Source organism: Excalfactoria chinensis, chromosome 3 (genome assembly GCF_039878825.1).
Source record: "Excalfactoria chinensis isolate bCotChi1 chromosome 3, bCotChi1.hap2, whole genome shotgun sequence".
In the NCBI taxonomy this organism is placed as follows: Eukaryota; Metazoa; Chordata; class Aves; order Galliformes; family Phasianidae; genus Excalfactoria; species Excalfactoria chinensis.
The window spans coordinates 38466109-38485636 of NC_092827.1; the positions used below are offsets into that span (position 1 = coordinate 38466109).

The 19528-nt window shown below is 35.0% G+C and overlaps 1 protein-coding gene across 2 annotated transcripts in view; it reads left to right on the forward strand.

Annotated features, from left to right (window-relative positions):
• Positions 1-19528, forward strand: part of GRIK2 (glutamate ionotropic receptor kainate type subunit 2) — a 356468-nt gene that overhangs the window by 108938 nt on the left and 228002 nt on the right. For both annotated transcript variants that reach the window (XM_072333341.1, XM_072333342.1), the window contains exon 3: positions 18434-18601. In XM_072333341.1, coding sequence (XP_072189442.1) covers positions 18434-18601 — 168 coding nt within the window. The remainder of the gene's footprint in view (positions 1-18433; positions 18602-19528) is intronic.

Below are 19528 nucleotides of genomic sequence, written 5' to 3' on the forward strand. Positions count from 1 at the left end.
TTTCGTTGGACCGGGGAAAAGCAAGCGTAGGGGAGAGCAGCAGCAGAGTGGCAGGCTGCAAGCAGCAGATCGGTGCAGCACAAAGCAGGCGGTGGAAAGAGCAGCGAGGTCTCGAGCAGCGTTTCGAGCAGCAAGCCGAGGAGAGTCAGTTAGCAGCAGTAGGACGATGATGGAGGAATCTGAGGCCTCCTAAAAGTTCTTCATGCAAGCATCTTCTTCAGCATGCAGGCGTTCATGTAGCGAGGCATCTGATGTCAGAAAACCTCCTTGTTCATGAAGTGAGGCATCTGATGTCAGAAAACCTAAACCCATGGTTTGTCCATGCTCTTTTTATCCTACTTCTTCCCAGCCTATGTGACATTCCAGGGAGGCTTGGGTCAGAGTGATGTGAGTACCTCGGAGATGGCATTCTTCCTTGAGATAAGCTCACACAAAAAGACCACCTTAGGGACATTCATCTGCAGCTTATCTCTCTCTCGTTGCCCGTGGACTTGTCTCTCTGTTACCCTCAGACAAAGGATTTCTCATCCCCTGCCCAGGACTTGCTTGAACTTGGCCATTTCAGCAAACTTTTGAGGCAATAGTGTAAAAAAGAATGGTCTCTTGCAGCACTGTTCAGTAAAAGCCAAATCTTTAAGTAATACTGAATCAAATTGTTTATATTTGAAGGATTCTCTAAGACTATCTATCAAGAGTGATTATCTACATTAGCATATGTAACAGCCAGTGTGTGTGAAAGTCATTTGCATCACGTCTTTTCCAATTAGAACTGCCTGTCATTTGCTAAAGTCATACAAGGTACAATGAAAAAGTCCCTTCTAACTGACTTGCAAGATCTCAGAGCTGAACTATTCAGAATAAACTATTCAGAAAAAATTGAGTTTGACTATGTTTAGAATTGTTTAAATAGTTTGTTGCATCTGAATTGTACATACATTTCAAACAATGTGGTTTAGTTGCTTATAAAGATCTAGAAATGGGTTGCAGAAATGAGAGTTGGATCTGGTCTCTCTTAAGCTTGGTTGACTGACTGACAAATCTGTATTTTTGTTTGTTTTAGATTAATGGTTTGGTTATGCATTTCTGCATTTTTTTTGCAGTATGCTGCCTGCACATCTGCTCTCTAGCATGAGCAATACTGCTTTCACTGTGTTTAGACTTAAATTATTGCACTTCATTAGCCTGCTGGTTTGGAAGAACAGACCTGCAGAGAAACCTGAAAAGAGCAGAGATATTGAAAAATGTCCAATGAGAATTTACTTCACAGAACTGATGGAAGATAAGATATGACGTAGGTTGTAGCAAGTTTTGAAAGTAGGCTTTTGTTCTAAGATGTAAAAATTCAGAATGATGACAGCTAATCCTTAAAATTTGCCCCTTATTAAGATGAAATCTGAACTTGTGTTGCTTTAGATTAATTTGTAGAAAAAAAAAACAACAACAAAACAATTGGTAGGACTGGGGGGATCTTAATCAGAGATCAAATTCTTTTTGAAAAGTGGATACATGATTATTCACTTGGGTCTAAATTTTTCAGTAACAAATTAGCACAGGGAAAAGATGTAATTTCATGTTGGTATTTAGATGAAGTAAAAATATTTTTAAAGACATTTCTTAAAAGAGAGAGAGTTTTCAGAGGTTGGTATGTGTAGATTTCCACAAATGAAAACTGAAAGTGAATGTGTATCTGAGCTGCCGAATAAATTTAGAAAACAGCTAAATATACATTTTTTAAAAAGACAATTTAAACTCGCTCATATACATGTTTCATTCACATATCCGTAATGCCACCTTTCTGAGAACAGAATAAACTAATCTTTCTTAATTTTCCACTAAATTTGTTGTCAGATTTGAAAGACAAAATGTCATGCTTCATTGTTCCCATGACATGAGTAGCATTTCAACTAGCTTGTCACTGCACATCCGTAACAGACCTTTCACTAGGTCTGACTGATTACAGATTTGAATTTAAGTATAAAGCATGTTAGTGGTTTGTATACATCAGTCTGGAGGACTACAAAGCCTGTTTTTCTCAACAGTGGTCTGTAATAATTATAGGCTAATAACTGAATATCATCTTACAATCTTGTTTATATGACAGCTATACATGTATATATGACAACTTTATTCTGCTTCTTTTTGTAGAGTAGTATGCTTCTGCTTATGTCAGTTCTAAGGAAATCCCTGCAACTTTCTAAGTGTAGTAAGCTATAATTTGTGAGCAAATTTTACAGCATTCTATTTATAGGAAAATCACTACATGAAAAAACATTTTTGTTTATTGGGGGAATGCAGTAAAGCACAGTTTCAAAGCACAGTTAACATTAATTAAACCACCATAAACCAAACATAAAACTGTATTAGGTTGTATCAAAACAAATATTTATATCTTTGTTATAAATCAATTTGATTAAAAAAAAAAGTGTAGTAAAGAATAAGAAATAAACATGCTGTAGTGTAAGTATGAAATTAATTATGCATATACAACTATTGTTTCAGAAAACTATCACAGTAGGATTTTATAGTGTGTTAACTGCCTGTGTGTGTTTCTCATATACCCTTGTGTGAGTTCACACATGCAGAGAACCAGTAGAACGGAAGCTTTAAGGACTAGTTTTAATTCATATTACCTGAACTCCCTCAGTAACAATCAGGAAGACAAAGGACATTTGCCAAGAGCTGTTCAATCTATCTATCTTTGAATAAAGCTCTGCACATGCCTTTGTTGTTGGCCATACTAGAAACTGTTACAATAACTTTGACATTTTTCTAGGAGGGTGAATTTTGCACTTATTCTGTATCACCTGTGTGATTTTTATTGGGCAAGCTCTATTTTTACAGGTCCTCTCAACATATCTCAAAAACCAAACAAACAAAAACCCCCCAAAATATTTTAATATAAATAAATCTATAAATTTATACCAGTGTTTATATACTGGCTTAAGGAAGCTGGATTTCTAGTGTAAGGAATTGCTTCTGTTTGTCTGGATCAGAAGGTGATCAATTCTATGCAGTTTTTTTTTGTTGTTGTTTTTTTTTTTTTTTTTTTTTTTTTTTTTTTTTAATTATTTGAGGCTATAAATTATGGGGATCTTAGTTATCAAAAAATTGCAAAAGATGACAGATGCAGATGAAACTTACATTCCTCCCCATCCCCCCCCCCCCCCCCTTTTTTTTTGTAGTAGTAGTAGTAGTAGCTGCAAATCGGTGTACATAAAACTCAGAAATAACAGTTTGCATGCAGTTATGTGTATCATCATCAGAAGTACTGTGAAATAGCATTTAAATTTTTCTTAGTGAACAGAGGCTGATAATTTTCACCTATAGGAAATCAGGCATGTATTTAAGAGTGTGGATTTTTATATTTAACATGGAGTGGTGGGGAAATCTGACCTCTTAAAGAATAAAAGTAATCTCATTTTAAGGCAGTTTCCAATACTTGATTTGAAAGAGACATTGCTTTATTAAAAAAATGCAAATAATAATTAAAAAAAAATAAATCAAACTGACAAAACCTTAAGAGTAGGTGACACTGAATTAGTCTCAGAGAGCAGTATTCAACTACCATAATGTAGATGCTATCGAGATGTACTTCTTCCAGACATAATTACAAAAGTTCTGGCATGTTCAATGAGTTATTTGCTGTATTTGCCAGATGGATATAGTAGGTTGCACTCTGAGATACTGGGCTCTCTGGGAGAGCAGTAGGTGACTACTTTCAGGCCACTGAATTTCACTCTTCTCCCCAAAATTAACTCTCTTCAGCTTAACTTTTAAGCAGTAATATAATTAAAATTCGGCAGTGATGATTAATTAAAAAAAAATTACAATAATAAAAACAGAATCACATAACTAATCTTCTGGTTCGGAGTTTTTAGGGAGAACACTGGGACTTCATGTGAGCTAGACATGAACCTTTGAAGCTGAGTATACATTTTTGAAAAATAAAAAACCTCTGTATTTCGCACTATCTACAATAATTGTAAGCTACTCCTTGACATGTAAAGCAATGTCTTACTGTCTGAGCACATCGCAGTTTCTGAGTAATGACTGCCAGAAGATTGACAGATATTAGGAGATTTGTGTTTAAAAAGCTAGTATCTCTTGGTCCTAAAACCCACCCCAAACTTGCACCATAAATCTGTTTTAAGAATGAGGCTTTAGTCTCTTATATGTCTAAAGTGAAATCTAATAGTGTAACCTAGATAATCTGTTGCTTAGACAAAACAAAAAAACAAGGTTATACTATATTAAAATAAAAGGTAATTAAAATCAGAACAAAACTTGTATTAATACAGTGTTTTAATTTAAAGTGCATAAGTTGCTCTTTTTGATATAGAAACTGTATTAGGGGTCTAGAAGAGGATAAAAATGTAGCTGTTTTTACACTCTCATAAAATTAAATATAACTACAACATTCCATTTCTATTGTGTTTCATTAAAGGGGGAAAAAAAATAAAATACGACTTTTATCTATCATCTTGAGAAATCATTGTTTTTAGAAAATCTGTCACTGTATCTCAAAGATGAAATGGAGAGTTCAGATAAGAGTTTCAAAGGTATTCTCTCTCAGATTACAGAAAGCCTATTAGATAAACCTGTATTACATGTTTTCTAGCTTGGATCACAATTTTACCACAGAAACAAAATTCCCTGCCTCCAGTCATTGAAGCTTTAGCTTCTTATCTTGCAAGAACACCAGCCTAAATTACAAGGGTTGTACATGAGGTTTATTTTTCTTCGACCTATTTTGCCTTGTAATGTTAGATCTTAAGCTACGTTAGGAAGTGGCAATCTTTGCCCATGATGGTACACTGAAAGATCTTTCTTGTCATTTCTCTGCAAAAACTGAAATATTGCAATAGAAAATTTGCAATATATACATATAATTGGCATCACTGAGGCCCTCTAGACTTCTTAAGTAAACAAGAATACTCTGTTTACATTCTGTAGGTTGTACTTCCTATATTTTACAATTCAGTTTAATTTCTTCTAGAAATTCTGTTTTCTTACTGATATTTCAGCTATCCAAAAGGAAAGAGTTAATGTCTTGGTGATTTTACTTGATACGACACAGTGTCAGTGGATTATTGCCTTCCCTCTTGTGGAAAATATAATTGGGTAATTATTAAGAAGAAGAAGTAAGTCAAATGCAGTGCAAAAAAGAGAATGAAGTGTTCAGTGTGTCTGTACTTCAGATCAAGTGTCTCTGAACAACATTTTCCATCCAGTCTCTTAGATAACATTTCTAAAGGCTGAATTAAACATCTCTGTTTTTATCAGTGAAGTGTATCACAATCCCTAAGACGTATCATATCGAAACAGACCCTCTTGTGCCTCATTAAACATTTTTGCTTGTTTACTTTGAGATCCTGATATAATCTGTTCTCTGCATGAAATGGTCATAAATTATCAGTTTCTGAGCCTCTTGACTTTCATATGCATTAATTTTCTTTTTACTGACGCTTATGATACTAATTAAATGGCATTGGAAATATGAATCTGTAGTGAAAATCTGAATATCTTTAGAGTAATGTTTAGAAGAGAAGTAGCATGGAAAAGTTATCAAGAAGCTTTGTTATGTAGTTATATTTCTTGTTATGTATGGAATTGATATTGTACATTTCATTTATTCAGGGAGCCATGTTCAGTTTCTGCTTGTAAGCCATACTGATATACATAATTTAACTTGCTAGTATGTTTCAGTACTGGTAGAACTTATGGAATAAGTGGCTCAAGAAATCTGAGCAAGATCTGGAGAGGAGCTCTGCAGAGAGGGACCTGGGTGTCCTGATGGGTGACAGGTTGGCCATAAGCCAGCAGTGTGCCCTCATGGCCAAAAAGGCCAAGGGCATTCTGGGGTGCATTAAAAAGAGCATGGCCAACAGGTCAAGGGAGGTGATTCTCCCCCTCTACTCTGCCCTGGTAAGGCCTCATCTGGAGTTCTGTGTCCAGTTCTGGGCTCACCAGTACAAAAATGACAGTGATCTCTTGGAAAGAGTCCAGCGGTGGGCCACAAAGATGGTGAAGGGCCTGGAGTATTTCCCCTGTGAAGAAAGGCTAAGTGAACTGGGTCTGTTTCACCTTGAGAAAAGAAAGCTGAGAGGGGACCTGATCCATGTCTATAAATATCTGAGGTGTGGAGGGCAGAGTAAAGAGGCCAGACTTTTCAGTGGTGTGTGGAGACAGGACAAGGGGAAATGGCCAGAAACAAGAGCACAGGAATTTCTGCACGAATGTGTGCAAGAACTTCATTACGGTGAGGGTGACGGAGCACTGGAACAGGCTGCCCAGGGAGGTGGTGGAGTCTCCTTCTCTGGAGATATTCAATACCTGCCTGGATGCGGACGCCTACCTGTGTGACTTGATGTAGGGAACCTGCTTTGGCAAAGGGGTTGGACTTGATAGTCTCTGGAGGTCCTTTCCAACCTCTATGATTCTGCGATTCTGTGGTATTTTTAAACTTTAAACAGTATTTATTCAGTCTAGGAGCAGATGCATCCTAATAGCTTTTGAAAGGTAATATTTGTTTCCTTTTATTTAATGTTCTCTCTTATCCACAGTAGCACTCAACAGTCTGGCTACAGATTCCATTACTTTTTCTTACTTTGAATTGTCAACAGCAGCAGCTATTGAGTACTTTTTTTCATAGTATTTGCCTGTTTCTGTACTCACTTCCCCCCTCTCCCCCCCCCACCCCCACCTTTTATTTCATCGCTCTAGTTGAAAATTACAAAAACAAATCATTGTGTAACTGTGGAAACACTAGCACTATACAATCCAAGCTGTTGGTACATTTGAGACAGCAATAACAAAGATTTTCTAAATAATATTCATAGTAGTCTTCAGAAAATCACTTCTAAGCATTTAAATCATAATTCTGTACCAGCACATACCATATTTTAAGCAGAATAATGATATTTGTGGCAAAAGTAATTTTGGTGAGATTGCTGAGATGAAAATGTAACAACGTATTTCCTAAGAAACACTCTAATTTAAACATTCTTGGAAACAGAATTATTGAAGTGAGTCATCATTACATTTAAAAGTCAAAAGTGTTTATTTGTCATATTTAAAACTTCTTCCTAAGTGTGATTTTGAAGACTGATTTTCAGTACTTTCATGTTCGTTTTATGTTTTCTTGCTATTTTACTGCATTTCTGCAATAGTTATTTGAAACTGTCAGAAACCATTTTGAAAGGAGATTAAATATTTTAATCAGTATTGAGGAAAAGTTATCTTTTATTGACTTTAAAGACTAACAGAAACAGTAAAGTGTTCCAATTAGGCTATTATAACATGGCAGAAAAATTCCATGCAACAAATGAAAATTTGAAAATAATAAAATATAATAATTACTGAGAAAGAAAAAACAAATTACGGTGCCATGTCCAGAAGAAGACAATTATTTCATAACTCCTATATACAGCCCTTAGAAAACAAAGCCATGCTGTTCCAGTCCCTGCTATACAAGCAGATACATCACTTGTGCCCTTTATTTTTTCAGGGAGCACTTGGAGAGCTTTAATTTTTCCATTAAAAATATTTTTCATTGATTCCTTGGAGATTATCTCCTATGCATTGCAAAAATACTTCAATTCTCCTTTTTGTTTTGTCTGTGGGAAATAAAGTGCTTTGCTAAATATATAGCATCTTTTTGCACAAGAATATTCTAAACACTATTTATATAACCTAACAATCAACAGTATATATTTTAATGGTTCCTAATAATCTGTTAAGAGAGAGAACCTTCTGACCATGGTGAATAGTATAGCTCTTGTCATCCATAGAATACTATTTGGGATATGGTATGTCTTTTTTTTTTTTTTTTTTTTTTTTTTTTTTTTTTTTTTTTTTTTCCCAACTGAAGTAGTATATTGTTTCAAGTTTCTGAGGCATTCTATTTGTGAAAATCTTGATAAAAGGAAGAATAGCAGGAAAATGCAGTTTTTTAACTTTCTTAAATATGTACAAACTTCTGAACGTTTAAATATTAAGCATTAAAAAGGAAATACAAAGTGGAATTCAAAAACTGAATGTTGCGTATTTTGAAAATTATACTAACACTTTTTTATGTAACTTGACTTAAAATTGTAATGAATATTAGATAATTCTCATTTGCTGGGTTTTAGAGTGCTCATTGTGGTGTTTATAGATTTTGGGCAATCTGGATAATTGGGAACTGACTCTTAACGTGCTTCTGACAAGCCACATACTTCACAGTATCACAGTATCACAGTATCGTGCGAGTTGGAAGGGACCTTAGAGATCATCGAGTCCAACTCCCGGGATTCAAGCCCCTCCGTGTAACAGAGCAGCATTTCTGCCACTTGTGCCACGGGGGGATTCGAACCCCGGGCCTCTGGTGTTGCAAGCAGCACCTTATACCACTGCGCCACCAGAGGCACACAACTTGATGTCAAAGGTGCATTAGGAATTATTTGATCAGAAAGTGCCAGCAGAAAACAGTCTGACTACATAAAAGTAGTTCAGTGAATGCACTACTACTGTGAAATGAAATTTAGGATCAAATAGGGAAGCAAATTTGAAGCTAGTGACTTAGACTGTAATGGGAAAGAAATCTAAGACCTGAACCTGGCTTTCTCTTTTATTTAAGCATTTCCTACATGACAGCCATTGAATAAAAATCAAATGATCTACAAATTGTGGAGTGAGCATCACTCTTAGCAGAGTAACCATATGATAACTTATTCTAACTTTCTGGATTCTGTAGACTGAAAATTTTTGTACACAGAGTAACTTTTCTTCAATAAAAGATGAATATAATGATATATGCGTATTGTCTGATAGTTGGGGCATTGCACTGAATAGTGAAAGACATTGACTTAGAGTTCGGAAAAAAATGAACCTTTGTTTTTTGTTATACTTTAAAATCTTGTTTATTTGAGAAATGTTAATCACTAAACCACCACAAGTAAAATGGAGGTGCCATTGAGTGCAGTGCATCTACATGCATATTGGGCTTTAATGTCCACGAATGAAAAGTCTCTTGATTTAAGTGGACTTTTGTTCCACCTTTAGATGCCAAAGGATCTTAGCACGAGCTTCATATATCAGCATATTTCTTTACGTGGTTGTTTTCCTATAGCTTCTGGAAGACTTGACAGTTTTCAAAGGAACTGTCATGTGATTTCTGGTAAGTGCTGGTACTGTTGTCTACGTGAACTACTTTGAAGAAATTAGGTATGCTTCTTCTCTAAGTCCTTCTTTAAAAATTATTATTCTAAGATCAGACTCTATCCCTCCTTCATTCTTGAACTATTGGTAGTCTGAATTCTCAAATGTAATACAGGACAAAAATCAGTGTTTGAGAAAATGAATGAATAACAGTTTGACAGATACTATAAAAAAAAAAAAAACAACAAGCAGAGAGTGTAGTATTGTTACCTATGGTCTACATGTGGATTTGGGGAGCTGGTTTTGCCAATGCTTTTTATGGCTTTTTAGAATCAAATGAAATGATCTGTTGTAAGCACGTCTTATGATTAATATCTCTAAGCCAGAAAGAGTGAAGATTGGAACTGTTCCTTGCATAACGTATTAACTATCAATAGGACTTCTGCATTTAGTCTATTTTGAAGTATTTCTGCGAAATCTAAGCACTTTACTATGCATGTTGCCTTCCTTAAATTTTGGAGAAAAATGTTTTCTTCATGAAGCCTGAAAAGGTTTTTATCTGAGTTTTGTCTTGTTTTGTTTGTTTGTTTCTTTTGTTTTGTTTTTTGTTTTTTGTTTTTAGAAGAGTAGTGGAATTAAGCATATGCATGTTGTTTAATACAGTTCAAAACATTTTATTAGCTAAAGTATTGGAAGCTCATTTTATCAATATGAGTCCATTTTTCATAGTCAAATCCAAGGTATGTTTTGATATATATCTAAAAAATCTTTATATTTGTAGGACAAGGTTTGCTGGATTCTATGATTTTTCCTTCATATATTGATTCCATCTTTAATGTAAATTATGTCTTATTTCTTGGTCCTACTTCCCTCCTCCAAACCCTATCAATGGATGATGGAAGTGCACAGTACTCTTCCAGAGTTGCATATCTACGCAGAAAGTTAAGGAATCATTTTCCTATGACAGATAATTCTTTCAAACTTTTCCTGGCTGTGAGATTCAGAAAGGTTTTTAATATATTTTTGTAAAGGAATAACAAACGTGATCTTGTCCAAATTCACACTGGCATATTCCAGATCACTATAAAGAAATAAATTACTTAAGTTGCTCTGAAAGTAATACTTCCTATTTCCATGGAAACTGCAACAGATACAAATAGTACAATAACACTATGAAGTAGAGAATTTCTCATCATGAAATGCTGGTTTTCAATATAGTCACCACCATAATTTCTGCATTTTCTGCAGTGGTGAACAAAAGGCTGCATGCTGCATTCATAGATGTCTGTACCAGTGGAGGTGACCCACGGTCACTTCTGCCACTGATGAAAAGCACTACCCAGCACCTCACTGTGCTCACATCCACAGCATTCAGCAAGTGAATGTCAACGAGGACAATGTTTTCTGCATGGAGGAATTTGATTACACCTCTTTTCTTTGTATGCACTTCCATGTCAGACATCATTTTTTCAGATTGCCCCTTTGCTGCCATCTGTCTCACGGCAACAAAATGTGTCAGAATTTTGGTGGGAAGGTTCTACTTCTACTGCCATACCAACAATATCTGCTTCTGATGTTGCAGCTAATATAGTAAAATAGGTGTTACTTTCAGGACACTGCTCATACACTGATTTATGGAAAAGATTTTAAATGAGAAAATTTTCCATTTGCTTTTAATTTATGGCATGAAGATAATTTTAAAAAATTATGTTCCTGAGTGAAAAAAAGTACTTCAGATGTAATTTTATTCTGCATTTATGGGAAGAACGTATCAAAGCAGTCAATCTTTATGAAGGTTTTGGAACCCTATCTGTAGTTCTATCCATAACAGGATCTGAGACAGAATTACCAGTACAGCCTTGATTACAGCAGCCTTGATTGCTGCACACTTGATTCCAGAGAAAACTCCTCCAGCCAGAGACCTTGATCACTTACTTCAGCGCAGCAACTGCCATGCCCCCAGCTTTCAGTATCATCCACACTGTCTATGATGTGTCACCAGATCAGTCAGAATCTGTTGTTGAGGCCTTCTACTTCAAGCTACAGGAAGCACTGTGACCACAAGTGCTTGTTCTGCTGAAGGACTTCAAACACCAAGACATTTTCTAGAAGAGTAGCACAGTGAGCTATAGGCAATCCAGGATGCTTCTGGAATGCATTGAGCATAACTTTTTATGTTATTTAATTGATGGCCCCACCAGGAGGGGATGTGATAATTGGACCTATTGCTCATTAGTGTAAATGAACTGACTTATGACATCAGGATTGGAGACAGCCTGGGCTGTAGTGACCATGCTATGGTTGAGTTCGTCGTCTGGAGTTATATGAGACAGGTGAAGAGTAATATTAAGACACTAAACTTTAGGAAGACTAACTTACAGCTCTTCGATGAGTCAGTCAAGAAATCATCCTGGTAAACTGTCCTCATGGACAAAAGTACAGAGTAGAGCTGGAAGATCCTTAAGAAAGCTTTCTTCAGGGTGCAAGAGCTCTCCATCCTCAGGTGTAGCAAGTCAGGAAAGAAAGGCAAGAGTTTGGCATGACTGAACTGTGACCTCATGATTAAACTGAAGAGCAAGAAGAAAATGCAAGGCACTGGAAACAGGGGTGCGTGCTGTGGGAAGAGTATAAGGAAGATGTGAGGCTGTGTAGGGATGGGGTCAGGAAGCCCAAGGCACAGCTTGAACTGAACGTGGCTAGGGACGCCACAAACAACAAGAAAAGCTTCTACATGTACCTCAACCCAAAGAGGAAAGTCAAGGGGGGAGTATCGTCCCTAGTGAGCAGCAGAGGCAGGCTGGTGGCAACAGACAAGGAGAAGGAGGCTGAGGTATTTGACTATTTTTTGTTGCCTCAGTCTCCCCAGATAACTGCTCAGTATGATGTGACTGATATTACTTTCAATAACATGTTAATTAAGAGCTCATCTGTTGTTAAAAGTGAGTTTGTGTTCTTTTAGTGATTAAATAACTATAGCATAAAAGTTATAGATGTTAAAACAGATATTTATCAAGATGTTTTGATATTAAGAAACTTCATCTTATATCCTCACGCAAGTTAAAACATGAATTATGTTTCCATAATTTCATTGATGTCAGCAATGTGGTACTAGAATGAGTTCAGTTTAAAATTTTTCTTTTATATGAAAACTATCCTAGTAAATTCCTGATGCCAAACCAGCAAAACTTTACAACTCTGTACAAAGCTGATACACTTTCAGCAATATGGATTCAGAAAATTAACTTGTCAACAAGATTCATTTCAATTAATTTGTCAGACTATGACCTGAGGTAGGGTGGTCTTCTGTTGTATATTTAAATGTTTAATTTTTCAGAAGGAACAGACTATAAAATAGCCTGTAGCAACAGTAATTAAATAGTGTTCATTTCTATTGAAACAAACTTGGGAGTGTGGTTGAAACAAAGGATAAATTCTTTTATTTTATATCAGCCATATTTGATATTTTGTTTTGCTATACATTTTTTAGTTATTTTTTGCATTCTTTGCTAAAATGTGTCCAGATTGATGTATTTTTTCCTCTGGCTTCTTCTGTTTGAGCAAAATGATTTGAAAGTCAGAAAACCAATATGGTTTGTAAACTGATCTGAAAATGTCTGTCATTGTTTGATTGCTATTTTTATTTTTATTTTTATTTTTATTTTTATTTTTATTTTTATTTTTATTTTTATTTTTATTTTTATTTTTATTTTTATTTTTATTTTTAATTTTAATTTTGTAAAGCTTTTTAAAGAATAATGTTAGATTTACTTTTTTCCTGAAAGATAATTATACATATGTTACTCGTACTAATTTTGGCATTATGTAGTTTGTCCTTTTTAATAAAATGTTACTATCTTTTTTTTTTTTCTTTCAAAAAATTTACTATTTTTGAAGAAACTGTTACTGCTTTGATGTTACAATGAAGAGTGGATTTTTCTTATTGGTTCTTTTAAAAATAATTGGCCATATAATTTTTTACAACTTTATTTCTTTAATCAGCAATGATGAATCCAGTGAAGAACTATAATGGATTTCAGATTCAGTAAAAGAGTATATCAGGATTCAGGAGACCTTAATTATCCTGGAAGTCACTGCAAAAGATACAGTATTTAAATATTGTTACACAGTGGTTTTTGTACATCTGGCTTCTACTGACCTATCTGAAACTATTCTCATCACTGTGATTCATCAGTTGTTGATCATCACCAGAGTCTTGTAAACTTTTGCAAAGTGGTAGTTGTGACAGTAAAAATATTCAGCTATACAGTCATCACCTACTGTGCACAGTCAATAAAACTTTATGAGCTAGAGGTTGAGCTGTAGTTATGAGATGCTGTATTCCCTATACTTTCTGTCATAGGTCAGAGATCTTATATAATTAACACCATAAACAAAGACTTAACTTGATGCTAAAGTACTAAATGCTAAACTACACCTTTAGAGTTTTCCCTCTGTTGTGAGCTAGCAGAAAAAAAAAAAAAAAAAAATCACTAACTTTAGGATATTCTGTTGTTTGTACATGAAGACTTGTGCTTTTGCCAATTATGGGTCTGCATATGGTTATTATTATAAGACTAACCTCAACACCTAATTTTATTTTATTTATTTATTTTTTACAAGCTGTTAGGCAGCGATAGGCATTGGCTTGGCTGATTCTCCACATATCAGTGGCAAGATTTCTGACTCTCCTGTCTGCTTATCTGAGTACATGCAATGCATTCCTCAGTTTGACTGCTAATAAGGCTATCCTGAATACAAAGTCCATTAGAAATAGAAGAGAAAGCCTACTTGGGTGGGAACAGCATGACTCAGTATACTATCCCAGGCAACAAATGGGACCTGTGGAAATAGCTGCAAGTTGTACCAGAGGAGGTTTAGATTACACATAAAGAAAAGCTTTTTCTCTCAAAGGCACTGGAATGGTCTGCCCAGGGAGGTGGTGGAGTTGCTATCTCTGGTAGTGCTCATGGGGCATCTGCATGAGGAGCTATGAGATATGATTTAGTGGCTTATAGTAGCAGTGTTTATGGGAGGACTGTTGGACTTGATAATCTTGTAGGTCCTTTCCATAAAATAGAATTTGTTTCTCTAATCTATTATAGAATCATAAGTTTGATTCTATAATAGATTAGAGAAACAAATTCTATTCTACGATAGAGTATGGCTGAAGTGCAAAAAGTGCAAAGGCAATCTTTTATATATATATATTAAATCTAGCATTATTTCTCATTTATCTTCCAGTATCAAGCCAGTAGATGTATTTTATATACAATATTTTTATTTAAAAATACCCAGCATTTATTGCTACTGCTTACATATTCAGTAACAAATATGAGAACTGATGAGTAAGACCAAGGCAGTTGACAATTATGAACTGGGTTTCAAGAGTATCTCATGCAACAGCAGAGACTATATTCTGCAATTTAGAATGTCGACGTGTCTCTGTCTAAGTTTCTGTTCTACTTAGATGGGCAACTTCACAGTTGTACACCAAATTCAAGTAAACTGATTAAAAACTGTGCTACCCTGAATGCAGTAATAAGGTGTTCAATGTTAGCAGCTACTAGTTAGCATGGGAGAGCTTGGCATTCTCAGCTATTTTGTGTATTGGTAGGATGTGGTGCATTTTAAGAACCTGATGATTCAATGCGCTTAGTGTGAAGTTTAAGACTGAATCTACCTCTTTCAGCATCCAAAGTACTGAATCATGGGATTCCATGATTCCATTCCTTCCTTACTGCTTCAGCAGACATACAGAAATAGCCTAAAACTGAAATGAAAGTTTGACATTGTGAAAGTTAGAAACTGCTAGAAAACAAGTATATGGCATAATTATATTCTAAGGTTATTTTTAATTCAGCATCCATCTAGCAAAAATGTTGAAGAGTAGTAACCAGAAGCTATATTTTCCTTCCTTCCAGAGAAACACTCTAATCATAGCACAACAGAAACAGATTGTCCTTTCTACCTGTTTTCTTTAGGAATGGAAATTTACCTTGATGAAGACAGACCATGTGCTTCCACCTATGAGGGGATGCATTTATCATGAAGACAGAGAGTGTGTGAATGAGAGAAGAAAATACTGAGTGGAGCACATGGGAAATTATACATGATGTTGCTACTCAGTGGAGTTAGGGACTTTGGCATTTTCATAAAATTGTCTTTTTATGTGATAGACTATCATTCCCATTAGGAATTACATGAATATGGGAGGTAAAAATCCATCTTTTTTTTAGATATGTTGGCTGCATCTTTAATAAATTATTCCCCATCTCAAGACTTTGACATGACAAAAATGAAAAATACAAGAATAAACAGGGAAGACTGTATTGAGTTTCAGGCAAATATAAATTAAAGAAGAAATTCTTCCAGTGGAGAAAAAAAAAAAAAAAAAAAAAAAAAAAAAAAGCATAAAAACTTGTATTTTATGGCTCTGTCTTGCTGAAGTGCCATATGCTTTTTGTTGCAGGGCCCTCAGCCATTCTCTGGTCCAGTCCCAGCTCAAGCTCTTGTCTTCCCAGAGTGTATGTCATAGCTTTGCACAGGTAAATCTGATTCCCCTTGAAGATGGACACCCCTGCCTCCATGGTGCTAGTTCCAGAGCTGCAGGGAAATGTTTCTCCATGGCAACTGTGGCATATGGTCAAGCCCATTGCTCAAGGATGTTGTGGTTCAGACCAAAATCCGCCCAGTCCAAGAGTTTCTGGTTTCTAGCAACCAGTGACAGGTGCCCTGGGAAGAGCAAAGAAACAAGTCTTCCATGATGCATGCCCAGCAGTGCCAAGTTTAGCTGTTGGACTAAGGCAGAAGATACTCTTGTGTCCACAGAATATGAAAGAGTTAGCAAATATCATGAGGCTAGCAAAAATTCAGGTAGGAAGACTGGGGTTCCTTTTCTAAGTGTAACATTTTGAGCTACAGAGTGGATGGCAATGCTCATTAGTCAAGTGTGACCTCATGCTTCTCACAGGGATTAGAAACTAAGCAATTAAGAAGGACCATAGCCATCAACAATACTGCATGTCCTGTTTTGTTAAGAGAGTTGAGATAGTTGGACTTGATTTTGAAGGTCCTTTCTATCATAAATGATTCTATGATTCTAGTGTAAAAATTACAAAGAGAAGTAAGATACTATGTATTGCGTATTTCTTTTTATGAATCCTTTGTTGCTTAGGATATAATATTTTTTACAGTGTGATATTATTTATTCAAAAATTTTTTGAATAAATGTTTTTCAGATGTCTCTAGGAAAATCTATAAAATCTGTCTTAATTCTGATTATATTTGTGGTAACCTTTGTAATTTTTCTTGTGTCTTAATATCTATATTTAGCACGTGTTCACTGTTTTTTAGCTTTCTGCAACTTTTTTTTTCTTTTAAATTTTAACATACAATCTTTCTATTTATAATAGCTAGTTTTATAATATTTAGACACTATAAGTTTTAAACAGCACAAAATCTTGTCTATTAGATTACATTCTCCTGAATATTTTATTAAATTCAAAAAACAGGAGATTGCTCTCATGTTGATATTATATTACTGTTTAAATAAATGTGGTTAATTTTTCAGTTTTAAAGTGTACAAAGTCCATATTTGCCTTTCCATTTTAGCTTCAAAATACTGTTAGTATTGGCTACCTATTACATATATTCTTATATGCTCAACTGGGTGAATAATTCTTTGATATATCTGGATTATTCTCAAGTGTTTGCCTCTCCTATGGCAAACAAAAAAATGCTAGTTTTAAAATAGTTATTTGACAAGTCTCATTTCAGTGGTTAATACTTGTTCAGCATCTGTCCCTAGAGCTCTCACTAGGAATTTAAGGGCCGGAAAAAAAAAAAAAAAAATATATATATATATATATATATCACCGGTTCTCCATATTCTGTTGTGAAACAGGCTGGAAGGATTTAATAACTAAATACACATTATTTCTGCATTAGAAATGATTTGTCTACTTGGATGCTCAACAAGACTTTTTCCAAAATGGGGTGGTTAGATAAGTTTGGTTTTAGTTCCTATACTCTTGGATTCTGAGAGTTTCTTTCTGCGAAACCAAGGTAAAAATTTTTTAGATAATATAAAACCAAATAGCAACATTACCTCCAAAATTACTGCGTACATGTTAGGAGAATATGAATGAAAGGCATTTCTTGCAGTGAAGTAATACCTTGCTTGTCCTAGTTGCTGTTGTGCACAGGTACTGTTAACATAAGAACAGAAAATGCCATAATGAAGCTGACGATTTTTTTTTTAATTATTATTATTTTATTTATTTATTTATTTATGAGTTTTTCCATGCCTTGGGAAGAACATACTTTTAGATCACTTTTCCAGAGCAAAGAATAAATTGTTATCACAACATATATGTTAATTCATATTGCGTGAACGGTGATGTCTTCTTGCAAGATGAGAAGGCCTGATGTGCAGCGTCGTTCAGCAATCATGATTGGTTCATTTAAGATTAAGGCCATTCTAGAAACTGCCTGTCTTCTGAGGTATGTCATACTCTGACAATGCATTTGGGAATGTGTTCAACGTGTGATCCAGACTTTGTGCAGACTATAGTTAATTCCTCTATTTGTTGAGAGTAAGATTAGCATGTACATCGAGGTCAGTGCAATTGAGTACAATCTGAACCTCTCCTCAACATGTATATTTGTTCAGGCACGCAGTCATTCTAAAATCTGCATGAATCTTGACAGAATCTGAAGCATCCTGCTAATCTTCTCCTTCATGAGTTGCAATTCCGAGAGAACTCTCCACTTCAAGATAGCTACATAATGAATAGACTCCAGAAATCTTGCCCTCCATGCACCTATGATCTGAAAGTGTGAATGTGATCTTTTCAAGTTTGAGTACATAAAATAATAATTACATGTTCTTCATCCCTACAGTTTGTTCTTCTAAATAATGTGATTATTTTATACTGTCGTAGTTTTTTATTCATACTAGTGAAGAGAGTGTCTTTAAAATAAAAACAACAACAACAAAAACATAATACCCAAACCAAGAAAAAACACCTAATGTAGTTTCTTTAAGGTAAGTCTGATTAATATATAGTGCTTTTGGGTTATAATTTGACCCAAATCTCACTGAAATAATGAGATATTTTTTTTCTAACTGCACTATATCAGGTTTATTAGGTTAAAAATATTCTATATCCTATATGTAGGCTGGAGGAATTTTTTTTCCAAAATGATAGTAAAATTGTTCTTGTATGCCATTTTGGCTTACTAGTGTTTTTTGCTTTTCCATTCTTTCTTTTTTCTTTCTCTCCCTCACCACCAGGAGGTATTTTTGAGTGTGTGGAATCTGGTCCAATGGGAGCAGAAGAATTAGCCTTCAGATTTGCTGTCAACACAATCAACAGAAACAGAACTCTTCTGCCAAACACTACATTAACATACGACACCCAAAAGATAAATCTCTATGACAGTTTTGAAGCATCCAAAAAAGGTAACCTTTTGCATATTTAATTTCTTTAATCAGCAGCTAAGACTCACCTGCTTTACCTACCTGAAAAAAAAAAAATGTCTGTCTGTAAAGATATTCAATGACATTGATATTAGATATTACAAAGAAGTGTTTTAAAGATTGCCCCCTGAAAGCTGTAATGGTGACTGCTCTAATATTACGTTATTTGAACTATGTTCTCACTACCCTGGTCAAAAACTATTTCTTTAAATGTTTAAAATCTGATTTATTTTTTTTTTCTTGAGTTTTGTGATGAGGGTGTTTTTGAGATTTGGTCTTCTGGTATCAGAAAACACTTCCTTGATCCTTTTTTTTTTTTTTTTTTGTCTTCTGGAAAAGGCCAAGTGCTCCCATGTTGCAATGATCTTGGAAAAGGCTGAGAGTTCAGTGATGTAGTCAAGACTATATGCCATAGAACATATTCAGACTGACTTATTTCAGAACTGCTGGTTGTGCAACCGGACCTGCTGTTGCACAGATAGTCCTGCAAAGGCTGATTTGTCTAACTTGAAGTGTACTGCACAAGCTGTAATGTTTCAGTGACTTCCTCATGCATGTAGGAGTTATCCATGGGTTATGCTTTACCCAAACATAAAGTACTTCTCTATGAAGAAGTTAACATTTTATAGTTGAGGATTTAATTCAGTTGACATTAACAGTCAAACTTAATGAGTTAAATAAAATTACCTTCTAAATACAGAAGCATTTTCCAGCATCATTGGAGGGAAGCCTGCAAATCCCTCTCCTTCATTAAGGCTGCTCAAAATCAGAATGTGAATTTTTTATGGCTTCATAGCTAAAATCTCATTCTCAGATATTTTCCAAGGCTCCAATTCAATTTTAGGTTTTCTATCATGTTAAGTGCATCTTCACAAATATCTTTAACATATACATCTCTCACATAGTTAA